We start from the raw sequence: 21,096 nt of genomic DNA, 5'->3' as shown, positions 1-21,096 counted from the left end.
CTTTAACCTGAGTAAGGCCTTGATCAGCTAAACACTTGGTCTGTAAGCCATCTTTTGTAGAATGCACTTTGCAGTGTTAGAGAACTGCTATGTATTTCACAATTTCAAGCCCGATCACGTTTGGTAATAGAACATGATCTCTGATGGGAGTTGAATTCCTTTCCATATACAGCAGAAATAGAACAATATGGCAACTCAAATATCTGGTAATAAGTCAGTTTAGACCTCCCCCTCAGTTTTCTCTTTATGCTCAAGAAGAGGTGTGGGGGGGGGGGGGCTTCCCCTTTATTGTAGCTTATTTTAGAGTATCATTGGACTCACTGGCTAATGTCTTGAATAAACAAGAGTTGGCAGGGGTCAAGAAAGGAGAAAACTATCATTCTCTCTTGTGCATGCTGGTTTTGGTACAATGTGAGATGCTTGCATGCAAAAATATTTTATGGAAATGGCCAGTTCAGGGCATAATGCAATACAGTCCCCCAAAAGCCTGGTAACTACTTTTTTTTAAAGGCATGGGATTTCTAAACGTTCCATGTAGTTTACTGTAGTAAAGCAGTGAGATATGACTATGGCTCTGCTATTTCAGCCATAACAATTTCATAGCCTTGAAAAATCGCTTGCTTCTCTCCTGTGTTCTGTAAGAAAGTGAAAGGGGGGGCAGGAGGGAGGGAAGTAAGGTGTTCCCTCACCTGAAACGAATACAATCAACCATGTCAAATTACTTCAGTAGTTCAAAGTTAAAATTGAAATTATGGCATCAGTAAACACGTTCCTCCTTTCTGTGACACTTTGCATGATCGGATGCAGAGCCGCTGAAGTGTAAACTGAGAAATGTGTGCATACAACTTTGTTTAATGCAGCTTTCCCCACCCAAATTTTTCCTTGTAACAGGCGCCTGCTGACCAGGAATATTTTGGAGCGTTTTTATCACTCTCAGAAGTGAGGAAAGCTATCCATGTAGGAAATCTTACCTTCCATGATGGGTCTACAGTTGAGAAGCATTTGCTTGAAGATGTGATGAAGACCATAAAGCCATGGTTGGCTGTAATTATGGATAATTACAGGGTAAGAAAGTAATAGCTTCTAACTTCCTACTCTGGAGGTATATCTTCACTACAGAATTAACCCAGGCTCTTACCCCTAACCTGCTCCGGTGTGTGCACACAAACCTCGGGCCTGAGTTTGGTGCTTTCAGCCCAGGCTAACTGGTCCATCCTGGGGTCTAAGCTAAAGCTCAGGTGCTATTATCACTTCAGACTGTAACCCACCCACTTTGCAGGCAGGATGTAGTCTATCTAGTGCTGGTAGCCCATTGGAAGAATCAAAAATAGCTTGGTATCAGGAATGAATAGATGAAAGTTGTAGCAGTAAATTTTTGGTAAACAAGATTGTGTCTTGGTAGTTGTTCAACTATCTGAGCTCTGACATGGCTGAATTGTCATAAAGTGAGCAATAATGCACCTAGAAATACAGTTGGGGGTTAACACATCATAATTTATTGTGGGGGATATGTGAAGAAAAAAGAATGCCATGTGGTACTTGTAGTGATGGGAATGGGGCCAGCTGGTCTTTAACAGAGCATAATAACATAAAGATTAAGAGCTACATACCTGGTGTTTTCCCACTGGACGCTTGGAATTGTATCAAGAATGCACACAGCCATTATTTGTAGCACCCACTCTATTCTTAGTTACACCATTATCATTTTTCTTTTGACAACGTGGCATTAACTAATAATCTGATTTGAAAAAAAAAAAACATTAAAATCAAGCTTTTAATGCTCTGTCTAGCCTATTGAAAAGTCGAGGGCCCAGATCATCCATTATGGCTGAGGGGATGGCCCAGTGCAGTTTGGGAGAGGTCAGAGTGAAAAGCTGGCCTTTATGTTCCTCAGTCCTGGGCGAGTCCTGTACTGGGTTCAGTCCTCTGGCCTAATATATCAGATTTGAAGGCTGCTTTGAAGTTGCACTGGCTGCCAGGGATCAGCGTTGCATAGGTGAGCTCTGGCCCCATTTGCGATGTTCGGAGCAAAACAGCTTCATGACATCCCAGGAGCTGGGCCAAGATTCTTAAATGTAGCTGTGATGCCAAGGGATGTGAGCTCAGAAAAAAGTGCAGATTTCTTGTTATGAAACTACAGTAGTCATTTTCCTCAACTCTGTCGTCTGAGGTAAGAAGCACTTGTTACAAAACCTGAGTTTATTTCAGTTTTTAAATCTCTTCTCCTCTGAAAGTTTGTCATGTCTAATTTATTTTGCTCATCTGTGGCTCTCTTTTTTGCTATATATCTCTTGGGAACTTAACACAGTATTCAAGGTATACAATTGATTATATGATGATTTCAATACTTTCTATCTCATTCTTTATATAATATATACTTTATTTACCTGTTTGACAATTGCTGTCCATTTAGCAGATATTTTCATTGAGTTGTCCACAGTAATACCCAACAGGTGTTAGTAGTTACAACTAATTTAGAACCTAGCACAATATGCTTTATTTTCCATTTGTCAAAACTGAATTTCACCTGTTGTTAATGCTGCCTGGTTGCCTAGTTGTGTGTGTTCTCTCTGAAGTTCCTCAATTTTCTCCAGTCTCAACTAAGGAATAATTTTGTATCCTTGGGGAAATTTTGCCACCTCACTCTTCATCTCTCTTCTGGATCACTAATGCGTAGATTCAGCACTGTTTCCTTTATCTGTCTCTGGTGTGCTCCACTATGATTTTTTTTTTCCATACTGAAAACAGGCTATTCATTCTTACTCCTTGTTTTCTACCTCTTGGCCAGTTTTTTATACATTACAGTACTTTTATCATTCATTAGCTCCTTAGCTATTTGCTCTTCAAATTCCTTCTTTCTCTCTTAATTCCCATCTTCTGTTTTTCCTGCCATGTCTTGTTCCTTTCACTTGGCCTGAATTTCTATTTTCTGAAGGATACCTGTGTGTCTCAACTAACCTTCAGTTTGCCATTAAACCAAACCTAGAGTTGTTTGCTTCCTTTTTTGTTTAATTGTATGCCTACCTTCTGTAACTCTTTTGCAGAAGCAGCACTTGTGGTTACATAACATCTTACATTTCTTAAGCAAAACAAAATGATCCGTTGCATAAGAACTACTCAAAAGGAAGAGCAGGACAGGCAAAACTGGTGAGAAAAGTGCAGTTTTAGTGGGTTGGGAATGTGGCGGTCAGGAGCTAGGGAAACTACCCGGTATGTTCTGGCTGCTTTGTGCAGGACCCAGAGCTTACTGGTGAATCAGACCGTGAAAGTTACAATTCAAGGAGAAAAAGGTTGTAATGTTCATGCTACATACCTTTAAATAATTAAATAGCACATTGTAGCATTTTCTTTAGGATTCTACATGTATGAAATATTTAATTCTAAAAACAGGAATTCCCACAAAAATTACATTAAATTGGAGTTAAGGTTGTGAATATATCAGTAATTTCAGTTAAAATTGTATAGTGATATAATTATACAAGAAACAAGTATTACAAACCATGAAATTCAGAGTTCAGGTTCAACTTAAAAGAAATTATGTATTTTCATATCTTAACATAAAAGTACTCAAACAACTTAACTCTGCCCTATAGGGACACTGAGAGGGAAATAGCCAATAGAAACTGAAAAAAAATCTGTCTTTTTAAAAAATCTGTTTAATCTGTGAATAAGAACACTAAAAGATAACACTAATTGTATGCTTATTGCATGGCATCAAAACAGGGCAGAGTTAAGGTTGTTGAAGTGTGATATTCTTTTAGAAAATGAGATGCCAGAGGATCTCTGCAGAAGTCTGGAGTATTAGCAATGTACATATTTCTTTACTACGTAGGAATGCAACATGATTACAGTAATGTACAAAAGGTTTTCAGGGGAAAAATCCCTTCTTCGATATAATTCTTGCTTCAGAAGGACTACTGGAATTACTGGTAAAAAGTGAAGAGAAAGCAAAGTGAGTGATTCTAAATAGACACTTTATCTGCATACTATATTCTTGCTGGAACACCAGATGGGTAATTTCTGTCAACATATTTATTTTGATGGATTGCTATTACAAGAGGGGTAGTTCAAATGCATTGGGAAGGCTGTTGGCTAGAACAGCTTACAGCTCAGACTAGTAAAGTAGAATAGGTCCTCATGGGAAGCAGAACCTCATAAATCTCTTGCTGTTTCCTCTTTTCAGATTCTTCTCAGATATTTAGTATGTTCCAGAAGACTGAAAAGGGTTTCGACTGCTGTTTCCTATTTTTTACCAAAGACAAAGGCTGCAAAATCTTATCTAAAATATTTTCACTAGTTGCAAACTGGACAAGCGTTTGATTTGTGTGTGCGCACACATGCTTGTCTATGCATTTGGGTTTTTGGCTCCAATTCCCCACACTGCTTCCAAATAGTGGGATTTTATCAAGCTGCCTTGCTTTAATTTGGGTAACCTTTTCCCCCTCTTGCAGCTGCCTAAGAACTTTACTGAAATGTTTACAGACTTCTATCAAGCTTTTGCCAGAAGATGTTTTATCTTGTCACTTTTAAGGAAATATTATACCAACAGGTTCAGACAGCAAGTAAAACATGGCACATGTGCAACTTGGCCATCTTTCAGTACTCTCCTATAACATTGGCTCTATTGTTCTTTATGAAACCAGGGAAAGACCTCAGGAACTAACGCATGCATATTTGGTCTTCAAGATGTTGGCTGCTGTTTTCTTAATTGAAATAAGAGATGCACTCTATTTTTCAAAACCCTATCAGTGGATGAGATGGAAGCTTCTTAGAGTGACATTCATTTAGTGAATTGTCCTGTTAAGCAAGATTTTGAAGATTCCACTGGTACCACTTGTTGATATTGGCAGAGGGATAGGATAATCAAGACACAGTGTAGCACAGTTGCTATGTTGCATAAGAGGCAAATCATGCTTGTCTCATGGTGTCGCAATGGCTGTGAATCATCTGAACTCGGTGTTTGTGTGGCAAAGAATTATGGTGGGCTACTTTTGGCTCTCTGGTCTCTTGGCAAACTGTCTTTTTGTCTGTTGCAGCAGTTATTTGGGAAAGATTAGCTATTATGGTTACTGGCACTTCATCCTCTGGTCTTCGCTTTCCATCTTGATTTATGCAATTGGGACATCAGGTGGCTGTTGAAATCATTTGTCATATTTGGATGTTGTCCACCATTCTCTTAATAGAGCCATTTTGCAGAGGATGCAGTGCTTATGAGTGCACTTGAATACAGATGTGCAAATAAATAGGAATAAAGTAAATACTTAATTTTCATTTTGGTGAATATGTAGCTCTGGGAAGCTGTTGTACTACAAGGAGGGAAATATGAATGAAAAAGGTCAAAGTTTAGTAGTAGTAATCTTAAATGTCAGAATCTACATATGCCCCCATCCCGTTGCATAATGAATTGCACTGCAGAAAGCTACTGTCAAAGATCTGTGTCCCCTCTCCAGGAAAGGACTACTGCATCTACATAATAACAATTTCATCCATTGGTCTGAAAGCCCTTGCAAAGGTGGGCAAGCATTATTGTCCTCATTTTGCAGTTGAGGAAACAAAGCAGAGATGTCGTGACATGCCCAAGGTCCTGCGGCTACTCAGTGGTAGAATAATAAATAGAATGTAGCTTTACTGAATTCCAGTTTGGTGCCTCATCCACTGGGCCATGCTGCTTCCATTACTTTGTGTTCATATGAAAAATTATATTGAAAGGAACACTTAAAGCTCAGGAAATGCCAAAACTATGGCTGCGTACATGGTCTTAGTTCTACCTCATGAGCATGATTATGTTCTTTAATTGCACAATATCATTCATTACACATTCTGCTCTACAGAGGGTTTAGATGTGGTCAGTTGAACAGCAGCATAAATTCATATTTATCCTGTGATAACTGCAAATAGAATATGGCCAAAAATAAAGCACAGGGCTGCATGACTCCTATCCTGCTGTGCATTGTCCAGTCTGTGCACTGAATGAGGCTGGGGGTCTGCAGGAGGCAACTGTATGTAACCATACAAGTATAGACTATCGTAATTCATATATCCAAGGAGGCAGATTAAGATTCTGTGGGCAACATTAACTTGTTTTATTTCAGAGAGCAGTAGTAATCCAGTAGTGCCTCTCATCCAAGAATCTCATAGCCCCTCGTAAGTGTTAACTACTCCTTATTTCAGAGGTGGTGGTTTTTCCCCACTTTCAGATTCGGGTGGGATGCAGAGAGATTGTGACTTGGATATTGTGACATGGAAGGCTGTGGCAAGACAGATTAAAGATTCTCTCTCTCTCTCTCTCTCTCTCTTCCCCTCCCCACCCCGATCTCTTGATTCCCAGGCTTATGCTTTAACCAGAATACTTTTTTCTTGATGTTTGTGAATGCTACAAATATCATTTTTCCAGTGCTGCGGTTTGCTTTCTTTCAAGGTTCATGCTTCCAGTTTGTATGAGACGTTTTGAAATACGTGTTCTTTGTAGATGCACCTTTCTCATCATCCAAACTTTATTTGTTGTGACTGCTGATTGTTGGATGCCCTAGATATTGAAATCCACTTATGGTGGCTACTTAGAAGATTCTCTTTTCAGCAGATGAACTCATCCATCTAATAAACTAGATTATCATGAACGGAATACTGTTGAGGCTAGAATGGAAAATGGTGCTTGCTCTAATTGGAGCTAAGATTACTATGAAACCATAGGCATTTCCTGTTGCCAAGATATCGTGTTGGTCCCTGAAAACTTTGTAGGCCAGTGTTGGAATGTTGTTGATCACCTCTGAAGAGTTACATTAGAGAGGTTAACTTGCCTTGGGGTTAGGGCTTAGTATTGCAGTGTTTAAGAGTTCATCTAGTCAGGAAATTGTGGCTGTAAAGTTACATAGCCCTGTCACTTATCGTTACACAGCTCATTAAATCACAGCTAATTGCATCTTCACTCTTCCCCAGTATTCAAGTCTTAATGTTTGTCTGCCTAATTAGCACATTGAAAGTTTAAAATCCATACCATTGTGCCTATTTTTCTTGCTTATTCTACACTAAACCATAAAATTTGGATGTCAAACTTGTTCTGATTAAAGGAAAACTGCACTCAGCTTATTCAGTTCAGTAGCCTGAAAGTTCATGAGGTAAGTGCTTATCACTTAATTATTAATCTGAAGTGTATTTGAAATTGGATTTTTTTGAGGCCACCATGCACTACTTCAGTTTGCTAAACATTTGCCTCTTTATCCTTTTTGCTACTTGCAGTTCTCACTCTCTCGTCCATACATTGTTTATTTAGACTGTAAGTTCTTTGGTGCAGGAACATTATCTCTAAATCACCTATCATTGTTTTGGCACCATATCAATATACTGGAAACAGTCAAGCTATGTCTCTCTTGTGACAATGGAAGAGACATTTCAGATGTATACGGTAAAACCATATGGATAATTGATCTAAATGGGAATTCACTTTGAGGATCACATCCATATAGTTCATTAGAATCCCAAAAGTAATCTTCTAAATCCAAAAAAGTCTTTTGCCAACTCCTGAACTCAAAAGCACACTGTAATACATAATGTGTTCAGTTTAAAAGTATAGCATCTAACTTGGACTTTCAATAGAACTATTTTATTACGTACAATGATCGCAGAGTAAAAGCAAAGAATAATTGAGTTGATCATAATTACATGTTTATTTGCTACAGCAACAGTATATGAACCAGAATATGCCAGCATTTTATTTTATTTTATTTATTGTAGTGAGGGCTTTTTAAGATGTGAATACGCCACACTTACTTTTGTCCTAGCTTTCCCTTTAAGGAAATAAATATCTTTTAGTCATGTCTGAATGAGAATGAAGCAGATAAAAGTATCCTTCTTACTCTCCCTCATACATCCTTTTAAATTGACAGTATTTTTTAAATATAAAAACCATTAGATTTGAAAAAAACAGACACAGATCTGCTATACAAATTTTCTTAGGAATTAATATAGTCTGGACACTTGGAATTGCAATTTGCACTTAAATTGTAGAACTGCTGTCTTTTGGCCCTAGGGGTTACAGAACTTTCTGCTTTTCAATAACCATTATTCAAATTTGATCTACAATACCCAAAACTTCTTTTTAAATGAATTTCCATTTGGTACATTTCTTAGCTGAACTTCGTCTGCTAGTTTCAATGTAATCTTGCAATTTTCTTTGAAAGAATAAGTGTACATTTGTAGTGTGTTTTATTTCATTTTTTTTTTTTACTAAATGTTGCTACTGGTTAAACTAGATAAATTGTCGTGAGTAAAAACCTCACTTCTTCGGATGCATAGAGTGAAAGCTTTCACTCTATGCATCCGAAGAAGTGAGGTTTTTACTCACGAAAGCTTATGCCCAAATAAATCTGTTAGTCTTTAAGGTGCCACCAGACTCTTTGTTGTTTTTGTAGATACAGACTAACACGGCTACCCCCTGATACTAGATAAATTGTGTTCAGAATATCCTGCCTACCAAATAGCTATCTTTCAAACCACTCTTTGTGCTCAGATAAAGTATTCTAGATCAGTGCTAGGGGAATTAACATAAAATTACAGCTCAAACCAAATAAGCAATAGACAGGTTTAAAAAAATTGCAGTTAGAGAGCATGCATAAGGCAATTCAGACTTGTTGAATTAAGTTTCTGACGAGGATCGTATTTGGTATGAATTTAGAATAATTTAGAATAATTCCTGTGAAGTCAAACTGCATCAGATTATTTGAACTCTGGTTTAGCCATATAATTTGGGGTGGTCATTGGTTTCAGGTGAAGCAGACAAAAACTGAGAATCTACCTTCAAGCAGGATGAGGAGTTCACGAGAGAGAGAGAGAGAGAGAGAGCTATCAGTCCATAGCAGTTTACATCCATTCCCTTAAGATTTAACCTGGTTGGATGTTTTTGGAGCGCAGTATTTTATGGCTATATTCTGGGTAATGAAAAAGATGGAGGCTGTGGGAGCAAGAAGTAAGCTAATTTGGAAGATAGAAAACTCAGTAGAGTTTGGGCATATTATAAAAATCTACCAGATGTGAGAGGCTGACCACTAGGCTAGTACTTTTATTTTAGCTTTCCCTTAAACTATCCACGGATTGAATCTCTAATAGAGTACGGCAATTTGCACATGCCAGTTGGTGATGCCAGTTGTTGATGGCTGGATAGGAATTGTTGATTGTCCCAAGACGATCTTGGTACAGTTCTTCCTGTTGAGGTCTTGGACCTGTGGAACACTCTTCCCATGGGATCTGTTGTAGTGCATCACTGGCTTCTTGTGAGGCAGAAATGAAGGCATTTTAAAATTATTCCTGTGTTTTGTTATCCTGATTTGTATTGTAGGTGTACTGGGAGTGGTGAGTTTTTTTTTTTTTTTTTTTTTTTTTTTTTTTTTCCACGTGGGATTTATTTCAGTGGATTGTTTTATCTGGCAAACTTTTGTAAATTTACAAAATGTTTCAAAAATTAAAATGTCTAATTATTGTTCCCTGTGGTATATCGCCTCAGAAGCTGGAGGTGAGTTGAGTCAAACTTGCATCTGTTTAAGGAAGGTCATATTTTTTCCCTTGTAAACTATCTTATTATTCAAAAGAATAAATTCGGCTTCTGTTGACTGGCCATAAAGTGTGGTTGTATAATATTCGTCTGTTTATTAATTCTTCTATCTCAAATGTTAATGAATTAGACTCATAATACCCTAGTGAGATAGGTATTATCTGCATTTGCATGGGAAAACGAAGGTTCAAAAAAGTTAAACGATCTTGGGCAACGTCACACAGAGAGTCCCAGGAGAGCTCTGAATGTTTTCCTGATCTACATAAGACTTGCCTAGTCAAAATCAGACCACTGCTGTAGCATTCTTGTTCTGATATAGAACAAGATACAGTTTTGTGAAGTCTGATCCTAGATCTCCTGCTCAGTATTGTGAATAGTACTTGCATGACAGTTCTATTTTTAACATCTAGTCACTTAGTACTCGAGACAGACATGAAGTATCATTATCTAGCCATCAGCAAAACAAATGAGACTTCTATATTACATCTGGAATGAATCAGGCTGTGTTCCAAAATCCTAGGGAAAAGCTAAGATAGCTTCATTTGGCTGTTTTGTACTGTAGCTCTGTTGAAGCCCTTTTCCCTTCCTCTGTTGATTGATGGTGAGGAATTGTATTCCTGTGTAGCTTTGCACAGGAATACAAATGTTCTGCTCTGTTTTTGCAGTTAATCACAGATTAGTTGTTAATTTGCATTAATTTATCAGGTACTAGAGGTCAAAAATCATCTTTCAGACCTATTTATTTCATTGCTTGTTATAATCCTCAACAAAAGGAGGAGTGAAGTGGAGAGAGGACCATTTAACATAATGAGTGAGAAGAATGATAATCTTTTGGAGACCCATTTTTTTTATAAGACTAAAATGTTCTTTTTGGACCCATTTTGTAATGCTTGTATTGGTGGGGTCCCATCATGGTTCCATGTTTACTTATTGAGCATTCTGCAGCTGATTACTGTTAGGCCTTGCTTTGTGAATGGAAAATCTGAAGATGCTGCCTCTTCCTTGCATTAATTATTTTACCAAAAAAACAGTTAACTCCTGTGACAGCTTGGGGATATGTCTGGGTCAAACTATGAACTCCATATTGTTTGGATGAACCCTTTTTTTTTTAGGGGCTCTGCTTTGTACTGTAACCTTCTTTATGGATTAGAGCATCCATTTTGTAACAGGCTTAATACCTAAGTGGAAAGACTGTCTGAGAACCTATGGCAGAGCCACCATAGATGTTAATGACTCTCCCCGATTGGAATAATACGTTTTCTACTGGTAGGGCCATTGACTTTGAATGATTCTACACAGAAACTGAAGGGGAGGGGAATGTGGCTGGAGCCCATAACTCCCCATCTGAAGCACGTGAGCAAAATGGGGAAAGACACTGTTTTAAAAAGTGGTTGGTTCTCTAAGCAAGGGGGCAAACCACTGCCACATGCAAGAAGATAAAACTAAGGAATGCAGGAAGGGCTGCCTAGCCTAAGGATATTGACCAAACCCAGGACTAACAGTAGGGGTGAGATTAGATGGAACATGGAGGTGGAGCAAAGGCTGCATTCGGGATTTTGTTTTACCAAGATTTGTAACTCTGTAGGGTACTTAAAGATTAATAGATTATAGGGCCATACGGGATCCTTATGATCACCTAGTCTGCCATAGGACTTCCCTGAACTAATGCCTATTTGATCTAGAGGGTATCTTATTTTTTAAAAAACATTTTTTTAAAATTTACAGGGTTGCAGAATCCATCACAACCCTTGGTAGGTTACTCCAGTGGTTAATTACCCTCATTGTTAAACCCTTGTGCCTTATTTTGAGTCTGAATTTGTCTAGCTTCAACTTCCAGCCATTGGATCTTGTTATACCTTTGCCTGCTATATTGCAGAGCCCTCTATTACAGGGGTGGGCAAACTAAGGCCCGCGGGCCGAATCCGGCCCCTCCGGCCCACGGGATTGCCCCCCGTGCCACTCTCAGAAGCGGCCGGCACCATGTCCCTGTGGCCCCTTGGGGGGTGGCGGGGGGCGCAGAGGGCTCTTGTCTTGCCCTTGCCTCCAGGCACCGCCCCCTGCAGCCCCCATTGGCTGGGAACGGGGAACCACGGCCAATGGGAGCTTCAGGGGAGGTACCTGGAGGCATGGCAAGGGCAGTGCACGTGGAGCCCTCCGCACCCCCACCTCCAGGGGCCGCAGTGCTTCCTGGAGCGGTGCGGGGACAGGGCAGGCATGCATGGAGCCTGCCCTGGCCCTGGTGCATGCTGCTGCCACCCCGGAGCCGCTTTAGATAAGCGGCGCTGGGCCGGAGCCCGAACCCCTCCCTGCCCTAAGCCCCCTGCCTGCACCCCTGTGCACCCTAACCCCCTGCCCTGAGCTCCCTGCTGCACCCCGCACCCTCCTGCACCCCAACCCCCTGCCTTGAGCCCCCTCATACACCCCGCACCCCTCCTCTGCCCCAATCCCTTGCCCTGAGCCCCTTCCCGCACATTGCACCCCCTTCCACCCTCCCTACCGCACCCCAACTCCCTGCCCCGGCCCTGCGTACAATTTCCCCATCCAGGTGTGGCCCTCGACCTAAAAAGTTTGCTCACCCCTGCTCTATTACCATATCTCTGTTCCCATATAGTCACTTTGGTCACCCCTTAATCTTCTCTTTAATAAGCTAATTAGATTGAGCTCCTTGAGTCCATCTCTATAAGACATATTTTCTAATCCTCTTATTCTTAATTCCAAAAGGATCATGATAAATAGGAGAGGATTCAGAGAAGAGCCATAAGAATGATTATGATGTCTGTGTAAAGAAATTCCTATTTAAGCCTATGTTCCTTGTTTTTCTGCCACATTGTTCCTGAAGTGTTGACCTATAAACTAGAGCTTCAATGGCCTCATAGACACATTTCTCCAAAGTCCAAGTAACTGGGGGCTCAAGAGGGCTGAGACGCTGGTTCCAAGGTCTAAAGTGGCTGGACTTCAGGGTCCTGTCAAACATGGAGTCTGCACCTGGGTGTGTGCATAAGAGATATAGACCTAGGAACAATGACCAGTCACTATCTGTGACAGGACCCCAGTGTAGAAGGCAAGCCTGTGGTACTATGTAGTTAGAAGTATAGCCAACATGGAGCAGGAAGTACTGGGCATATCTCTGTGGTAGGCTAGAGTGAGAGTCTAGGAGAGCTGAGAGGCATTTGGTTGGGAAGAGTTCCAGGCACTATTGCCAGTTCCAAAGGTTCAAAAATGATGAGTCAGATCCTATAAAATCATGAGACTATTTTAAAGAAAAGATTATATTGTGGTTTTCATCTGCCTTTTGATTTTTGAATTCCCCTTACCGTGTGTGTGTGTGACAATTAATGTTGTCAGCACTCACACAGTTATCAATGCAGTTAATTCTGCTCAGTCCCCCATCAGTTGTGACCTCCCAGCCTCACCTCTATTCCTCCTGCAGCTGCAGGGCATCTTCACCCTCCCCCTTGTGCCTTCCCTGGCCAGGTGTTGCAGGGACGGGGGGGGGGGGAGAAGTGAAGGGAGTAGAGCTGCCTGGGGCTGCTTTAAAGCTTCTGCTCCGTTTCCCCTCCCCTCATGTGACAGTGATGTCTGCTCCTGAGGAGAAAGGAGTGAGCTTTGCCTGCTTCCTTCAGCAGCCTTAATTAGCTGCTCTTCCCCAGGAGGCAGGGTAGTGGGGAAGGCAGCCAGTCAGAGGAGGCTTTCCCCGAGGTAAAGCTGAAATTTGTGAGAGAGCGGATGCTTCTTGCATCTGGCCCCATCGCTGGCTGAAATCCTGTGATTCCTGAAGAAATCATGAGAGTTGGTAACACTGTGAAGGGGCTAAGTAGGAGGCCTGGGTTGGAGCTCCATTAAGGGAGCTGGAGAAACAGCCAGGAGAGACTGAGCGAGCTTTGTGGCCTGCATCATCAGGACAAAGAAACTGATGGGAGATTGGGCATGGCCAAGGAACAATTGAACCCAGGCATGGCTAATGATAGTTATGGAGAGAAAGGTACTATAGGCACCCTGCATCAGTGCAGTAACTAATGAACTATACTGAGCCTCATGGGAAGGGGAAAGTTATTTTTCCCTGGAGAATGGGGAAGACAGACCTCCAGGCGTGGTCTGAGACCCAGCAAAAGAAGCTGGGTGGAAGTGTTACCCTGGATTTGAGAGGTGCGTGTACCCCCAGAATGTGATCAAGCCAATTGCAACCATATTATGTGCATTTAGCCACCATGAATTAATGAAATAGAACACCACATAGTTAAGGGTTAATTTGGGGACAGGCTTTTAGAAGCAAAATCATATTTAGGTGGCAGTTTCAGCGATCAGAATGAGAGGAGGGGACAGACAAGTAAACAACTGAGACTGAAAACCTTGGTGGTTGGAAAACCTTGAATCTAGACAACTCTAATATTAAAAGTTTATTGAAAGTTAGAAAAGTGATGATCCAGTAGGGGGTCATTATGACCTATGTGTTTTGTAGAAGTTAATTATAAAAGATTAGTTAATAGGGTGTACTTTGGAGCAGTCCTCTGAAGCCAACTTGAGAGAAGTTTTTCCTGACACATTTTTCTCCCCGGTGGATGAGCAACTGGCCACTGTTTATTACTCAGTACCATTCCAGATGTTAGGTAAATATCTGGGATGTTCTAAGCCTGTTGCTTATGTCTGTGTGTGCTTAAATCTAATAAACTGCAGTGTTAGATAAGAGCATGCTTATTTGCATTAATCTTATCAGATGGAATTGCTGTGTTCCTATTCATTTATTCCTGACACCGCCTGAAGTGAAATAGTTAAGTTACCCCTTCTGAAAACCCAGGTAACAGAAGGACTGTGTGTGTTTTCTTTGGATTTTGTTCCAACCTAGAAGGGGTGGACTTCTGTGTTAGACTGCAGAGTCAAAGTCCCACAGCAGCTTACAAGCCTGAGGGAAAATTCAGCTGATGTGCCCGATGCCAGATCAGTTAAACCACTTTTACAACCACTACTTGAAGCTTTTTACTTCTTTTATTGCCATTCTTTATGTATAAACTTTAAAATGTTAAAGGTGTTTCACAGCAACCTTGCTCATTACTTTTAGAGAGACAATAACCCCCTGATGTGCAACAGACTGTGACTGTATGTTTCCTGGGCCTGTACATTTCCCTTTAAACTTGTCACTCTGTTCTGGAATTCTATTTTGTTTTCCTGTCATTGGGCAACAATTCGGAGACAGGTTCTTTCTTCCAGTTAGTTAAGCCATTATGACGTCCCACTCCACACATTTGATGCAATTATGCATCTTATTTTAACTATCAATACATTAGCTAAAACCTTAAAACCTTACTCTGAAAAGGATAGGCACAAATTTAACTGCTCCAAAGTATATACAAATATTGTGGGGTGTTTTTTTGAAATTCTGTGAGAACACAGCCTATTTATTTGATTAAAAAATCTTAACTGTGAAGTTCTGTTTTGTGTGGGAGCTCCCTCCATTTAAGAGAGTTTTGTATGAAAACCTCTTTCTTCCTCTTTGAAAATATTGTTCCAGGTCAGGAGAGAACATTGTGAACGGAGCTGTAAATACTTAAATCAACTTATGTTTAAAATAAAAGATGTGTTTTTTTTATGTACATTAGAGAAAGCAATCACACTGCAGCAGTCTTGCATAACTTTCATGAGACTGGTATTACTCAGTATTACTTTTCATAGTTAGGACACTGCCTCTGTATCAGTTTGTGCATCCAAATATAAGCAGAAAATGAGCTTTGATTGTACTATTTTTACTGATTGATTGATCATGTTTATTATGGTAGTGCCTAAGGGCCAACCAAGAACAAGGCCCATTGTGCTAGGCACTGCACAAATACAGAGTAGTCCCTGCCCCAAACAGCTGATAATCTAAATGGACAAGACAGATGCAGGGTGGGGAACTAGGTATAACACACAAGCAGAATGAACTACGTGATGGTGGCAAATGGCATGTTAATGCCATGATTTTATTTTTATTGATCGATTTATTTAGGAGTGGCTAAGTTAAATAGAAAGAAAAGGAAAGGGAGAGGGGACAGTGAAGGGTGGGGGGGTCTGGGAGACAGAGCAGGGGAGAAGAGGGTAAGGAGTAGGTATGGAATGAAGCTGCGATGGAGGGACTATGAAGGGAGAGGGGGTTGTGAGGATCGGCGCAAAAAGTAAACCAGCAAGGCAGAGAAAGTCCAGTCAAAACTGTAGAAATATTCCTTTTCCTCAAAGGAGAAAAAGGGTTGGGAGAATTATTTGTTTTGCTTCTTTCTGTTTTTCTTGAACTAGCTTATTTGTTAACATAAGGAGCATGAGATGCCCTGTGGTTTGTTATATAGACCCCTGGACTGGGTGCCAAGACACTTGTATTCTCTTGTTCCTCTCTCTTGGGCAAGATCGCTCAGCAGGTCTGTGTTGGTTTTGCCTCCTACCCTTCCCTGTGCCTCTGTTTTCTCTCCTACCCTTTGGCTGTCTCGTCTATTCAGATTGTAAGTTCTTTGTGGCAGGGGCTGACTTTTACTAGCCCTACCATAATACAAATAACAAATGTCCCTCCGTTTCTGTGATTCTTCAGCCTGTTCATTCAGACAATAGAGGACTTTCACTCTCTTCTTAGGTTTTTGTTTTCCGTTAGTCTTCAAATGCCTCTGAGGAACTGGTAATGTGTGGTGTGTATCTATATTCACAGGCAGCTGAATTTCTTCTTGTCCAGAGAAGAAATAGGAGTGTACTCTGCCTACTTACTCACATGAAGGGGCATTGGCAGCAGATAATGTGGAGACAGTTGGATTTAGGGCTTCAGAAGCATTGGCATGATTATACCAAATTCTCTAGAGTAGACTGATCTTGGCCCTCTTTCCCCAAACCAGTGGAGAGCAGCAGGAGTATTGGGAAAGTGACCTTTGTTTTTCTAGAGCAGGGGTGGGCAAACTACGGCCTGGGGGCCGCATCCGGCCCTCCAGATGTTTTAATCCGGCCCTCAAGCTCCTGCTGGGGAGCGGGGTCCAGGGCGTGCCCTACTCTGTGTGGCTCCTGGAAGCAGCAGCATGTCTGTCCTCTGGCTCCTACGTGTAGGGTCAGCCAGGGGGCTTCGTATGCTGCCCCCATCCCAAGTGCCTGTGGACAGGGCAGCATGCAGAGCCGCCTGGCTGCGCCTCCACAAAGGAGCTGGGGGGGACGTGCCGCTGCTTCTGGAAGCTGCTTGAGGTAAGCGCCGCCCAAAGCCTGCACCCTTGCCCCTCTCCCGCGCCCCAACCCCTTGCCCCAGCCCTGATCCCCCTCCTGCCCTCTGAACCCCTCGGTCCCAGCCTGGAGCACCCTCCTGCACCCTCAACCCCACACCACCAGCCCGGAGCCCTCTCCCGCACCCCGAACTCCTCATTTCTGGCCCCGTCCCAGAGCCTGCACCCCCAGCCGGAGCCCACACCCCAACCCTCAATTTCGTGAGCATTCATAGCCCGCTATACAATTTCCATACCCAGATGTGGCCCTCGGGCCAAAAAGTTTTCCCACCCCTGTTCTAGAGGAAGCATAAGCAGAGCTTGTAGCCCATGGCTTCTCTCAGGAGACACTACATCCAGTCTTCCTTAGATGGAGCTACTATAAGGTGGGTGCATAACTGGTTGGAAAATCATTCCCAGAGAGTAGTAATCAGTGGTTCAGTCATGCTGGAAGGGCATAACAAATGGGGTCCCGCAGGGATCAGTTCTGGGTCCGGTTCTGTTCAATATCTTCATCAGTGATTTAGATAATGGCATACAGAATATACTTATGTTGTTTGTGGACGATACCAAGCTGGGAGTGGTTGCAAGTGCTTTGGAGGATAGGATTAAAATACAAAATGATCTGGACAAACTGGAGAAATGGTCTGAAGTAAATAGGATGAAATTCAATAAGGGAAATGCAAAGTACTCCACTTAGGAAGGAACAATCAGTTGCACACATACGAAATGGGAAATGACTGCCTAGGAAGGAATACCGCGGAAAGGGATCTGGGGGTCATTGTGGATCACAAACTAAATATGAGTCAACAGTGTAACGCTGTTGCAAAAAAAAAGCAAACCACCTGGAGGCTTGATGGAAAGGGGAAGCCTTATTCAGAGCTAATTTTTATCCATCATGCTCATCTCACTAGAAGAAGGTGCAAAATGGTTTTCCCATCCCACAAAAATTTTAGACCTTGAAAAATTTTCCCATCCTAAATTGGGATGAAAAGTTGAAATCTCAGATTTTCAGTTTATGAAAATCTAAAACAACAATTTTGGTTTTGCCAATCAAAAGGTTTCATTTCAATAATTAAAACATGTTTTATTTAGATTTTGACCATTTAATTTTTTTAAGTTGTAATAGTATTAGCTAAAATTTTGAAATGCAGTTGTTTTGAACTAGAAAAATGAATTTTTTTCATTTAAAAAATGTGAAAATGAGATGTTTAAAAAACTTCTAAATGTTGTCAACATTTTCGAGTTGAGAAATTCATCAAAACGAACCCTTTCTCATGAAAAGTTTCAGTTTCAACAAAAAAGTGTCAAAAAACTCCTACCAACTACTTCTACTACAGAAGGAAGCAGTAGTCTAAAAGTAACCAAAAAGTATTGCAAGTGACTTAGTGTATTCACTCTGTATAGTAGTTTTCCATCGCAACTTGTAGAAAAGTAGGCTATGATGACTCAGGTTCCTGGATTTTACAACCCAGTGTATTGAGAATCTGCTTCTTCTGCAGTGCAACTACAGAAAGTATGAGGTGAATGAAAAATACAATCGGTGTAGGGTGACCTGACAGCAAATGTGAAAAATCGGGACGGGGAGGATGGGGTGTAATAGGAGCCTAAATCGGGACTGTCCCTATAAAATCGGGACATCTGGTCACCCTAAATCAATGGGACTTGCTTTGTCTTAGCTTTTGTTTGTTCATGATCAGTCAAAATCTGAGATATAAAAACTAATTTATCTAAATGCAGTTTGCTGTTACTTCTTGAAAGCTAATTTAGAGTAACTTGTGTCCTTGGTGTCTTCTTTGGCTTTAACTTAATTCTGTAAGGAAGGATTTTTGGAACATTTGCTTATACAATTCGACAAAATTCAACATTGTATGAAGGCAAACAACCATAATGCACCAAACTGCACAAAGCAGAAACTACTACATGTTACGATAGCTGTGAGTTAGGATTCTCCAGTAGTCGAATGAATAAATATGCAGCACTTCCTTGCAGATGTTTCACTAACTTGACATCTATTGACATCTATTCACCATTTTGGTTGGTGAATATGAACGTGTTCAAAATGGAGATAGATAGCAGCCAATTGGGATCATTCCACAGTCTGAAACAGCTTAGGCTGCTGTTAAATCATTTCCCCAAACAGGAAACCACAAAATATTAGAGAGTAAGGTCACTAGATCACTGGGAAAGGAGCACAAGTTTGTATGCAAAGTATTATGATGTCCTGTAAATAGGACAAGCTATGGCAATGGAACTAGTTTAAAAAAACAAAGAAAATAAGACTGATTTGCAAAGCACAACTTTCTCTGCATTCAACAGTGAGCTTGAAACAACTTCCAGCTGTTTTGATAACTTTGTAATTGGGAGTATTCAGGAAGATGTGACTTTTATTCATGGTTTGGCCAATTACCTGCCTCCTTCTCAAGTAGGGTTGCCAACTTTGGTTGGACAAATTCCTAGAGATTTCATCACATGCCATAATCTTTAATTCCTGGAGACACCAGGACAGTCCTGGAGGGTTGGCTGCACTATCCCCAAGGCTAAAAATTAGAAGGGACTATAATGTTTTCCTGTTGCCAACCATGTTTAGAATTGAGACGAAATCATGCCTTTCAGTTTTGATGACTAAACTGCCATTTATTCCAGTGGTTAAGAAGTTTTAAAATGTCATTGCATATGTTTAAAGAAGATAAAGCTGTATATTGTTGGAAGGTACAGATTAAATTTTCTGCAATTTTACAGTCTAAAATTTAGTCTGTCATTTTATTCAAGGTAAAATCACTCAGTGAAGTTTTTCTATCACCTTCATTTTTAAAGTAAGTGAAAAATGTATACTGGCAAGGGCCCTCTCCCTTCCCCTAATCTCTGTCCTGCACTTTATGGAGAGCACTGTACAAAGTTAATACAGCCTTAATTGATAATCCTAGCCTCATGTGTATGGGCGGCAGGTGGGCCCCCTTCGGGAAGGCTAGCCCCATGGCCCCGCGCCTTCTGCACAAGGCCCCGTCCCCTGCAGCCAGAGCCGTGAGGCCACTGCAACTGGAGAAGCCCCAGGCCAGCTGGAACCCTGAGACACCTTTCCCCTCCCTATTTCCCACCCCGCGCTGCCAGAGGAACACTGGGCCGGCCTCAGTCCTGAGCCGGCCCCATCTGGCCGGCCGACCTGAGCCCTGGCCCGAGCACCGGCTCTGAGCAGCCCCGGCTCTGGCTGGCCCGCGGCCGTGGCTCCTATTAAACCTGCCACCCATGCTCTTGTGGATCCCCAAGGTGTACACCATCAAGCATTCAAAATATCATGATTGGTTTAAAAATCATGAGACTTTCTAAAACAAAATAAACTCATCGTTCTTTTTATTTGCCTCTTGTGTCTGAGCCTTTAAAATTCATTTTCAAGCTTTTCTTTGCAAACATGAGGCTAGGAACTTTTTTAAATGGATGCTGTGATTCTCATGATTCCAGGAGCTGGTGCTTTAAGAAAAAAATCTGAATATTGTGACACTGGATCCTCCAATAGTTTGGGAGCCAAACCATTCACTTTTCTGCTTGGGTGAGGACAGATGCTGCATTTCCTCTCTACTACACCCACCAATGGAACAACTTTGGGGAAAACTTTGTGAGGGGATCCAAACAGTTTTCTCTTCCTCTAAAGAGAGGATCACGGGCCTTTGATTAGACATTTCTTCCTTGATTCTGTGGCCACAGAGTAAGTTTCTACTGCAAAAGTCTGGAATAAATCTCACTTGTTTCAGCTAGCCAAACTCCTAGATGTATTTAACATTAAGTACCTGGCATCAGTCAGAGTGCAATCTGAACATGTCTTCAATCTGCCTTTATTTCTGTAAACTATGGAAGACTATCTTGACTTCTTGCCAGTCTGCCTCACAGCTGACTTTCACATGGAGGACTTTAATGGACTCTCAACATTCTCTACAGAGTCAAACTCACTATATGCCCTAAACAGCTAGCGATGCAGGAAAAATTGTAAGGCTGAGATGGGGCAGGGCCATAGTGTTGGATCTGGCATATCTCTACCACCATTAAAATGTCTTCTGAATTTTTCATATGGGAAGCTGATGGAGTTTCTGTGGCTCAACACCTAACTATCTAGCCTAGTACCTGTTTGTGTAATCGGGCCCAATTTACTGGGACTAATTGGTAACCAATTCCGAGAAACATAAGAAAAGAGCAAAAGGAGAAATTATAATAACGTTTTAGAGGAGTGAAATTGTGGTAAAAAGCAAGCTATAACCTCCTATGAATTAAGTGTCATTAGTTACAGAGAAAAGTTTTTCTCCTCTGTGGTTTTGCCTCACCATCACTTGTATTGATTGCTCTTTAATCTGGTTTCCACCGTAA

At 41.2% G+C, this 21,096-nt stretch overlaps 1 protein-coding gene across 2 annotated transcripts in view; it reads left to right on the top strand.

The window, feature by feature from the left end:
* CPVL (carboxypeptidase vitellogenic like) overlaps positions 1 to 21,096 on the top strand; it is an 86,794-nt gene that overhangs the window by 47,934 nt on the left and 17,764 nt on the right. For both annotated transcript variants that reach the window (XM_034760707.1, XM_034760708.1), the window contains exon 12: positions 892 to 1,065. In XM_034760707.1, the coding sequence (XP_034616598.1) occupies positions 892 to 1,065 (174 nt within the window). The remainder of the gene's footprint in view (positions 1 to 891; positions 1,066 to 21,096) is intronic.

The sequence above is a fragment of the Trachemys scripta genome, chromosome 2, assembly GCF_013100865.1.
Source record: "Trachemys scripta elegans isolate TJP31775 chromosome 2, CAS_Tse_1.0, whole genome shotgun sequence".
NCBI lineage: Eukaryota > Metazoa > Chordata > Testudines > Emydidae > Trachemys > Trachemys scripta.
The sequence above is the reverse complement of the archived record's forward strand: the minus strand, read 5'-3'. Positions and strand labels throughout refer to the sequence as shown.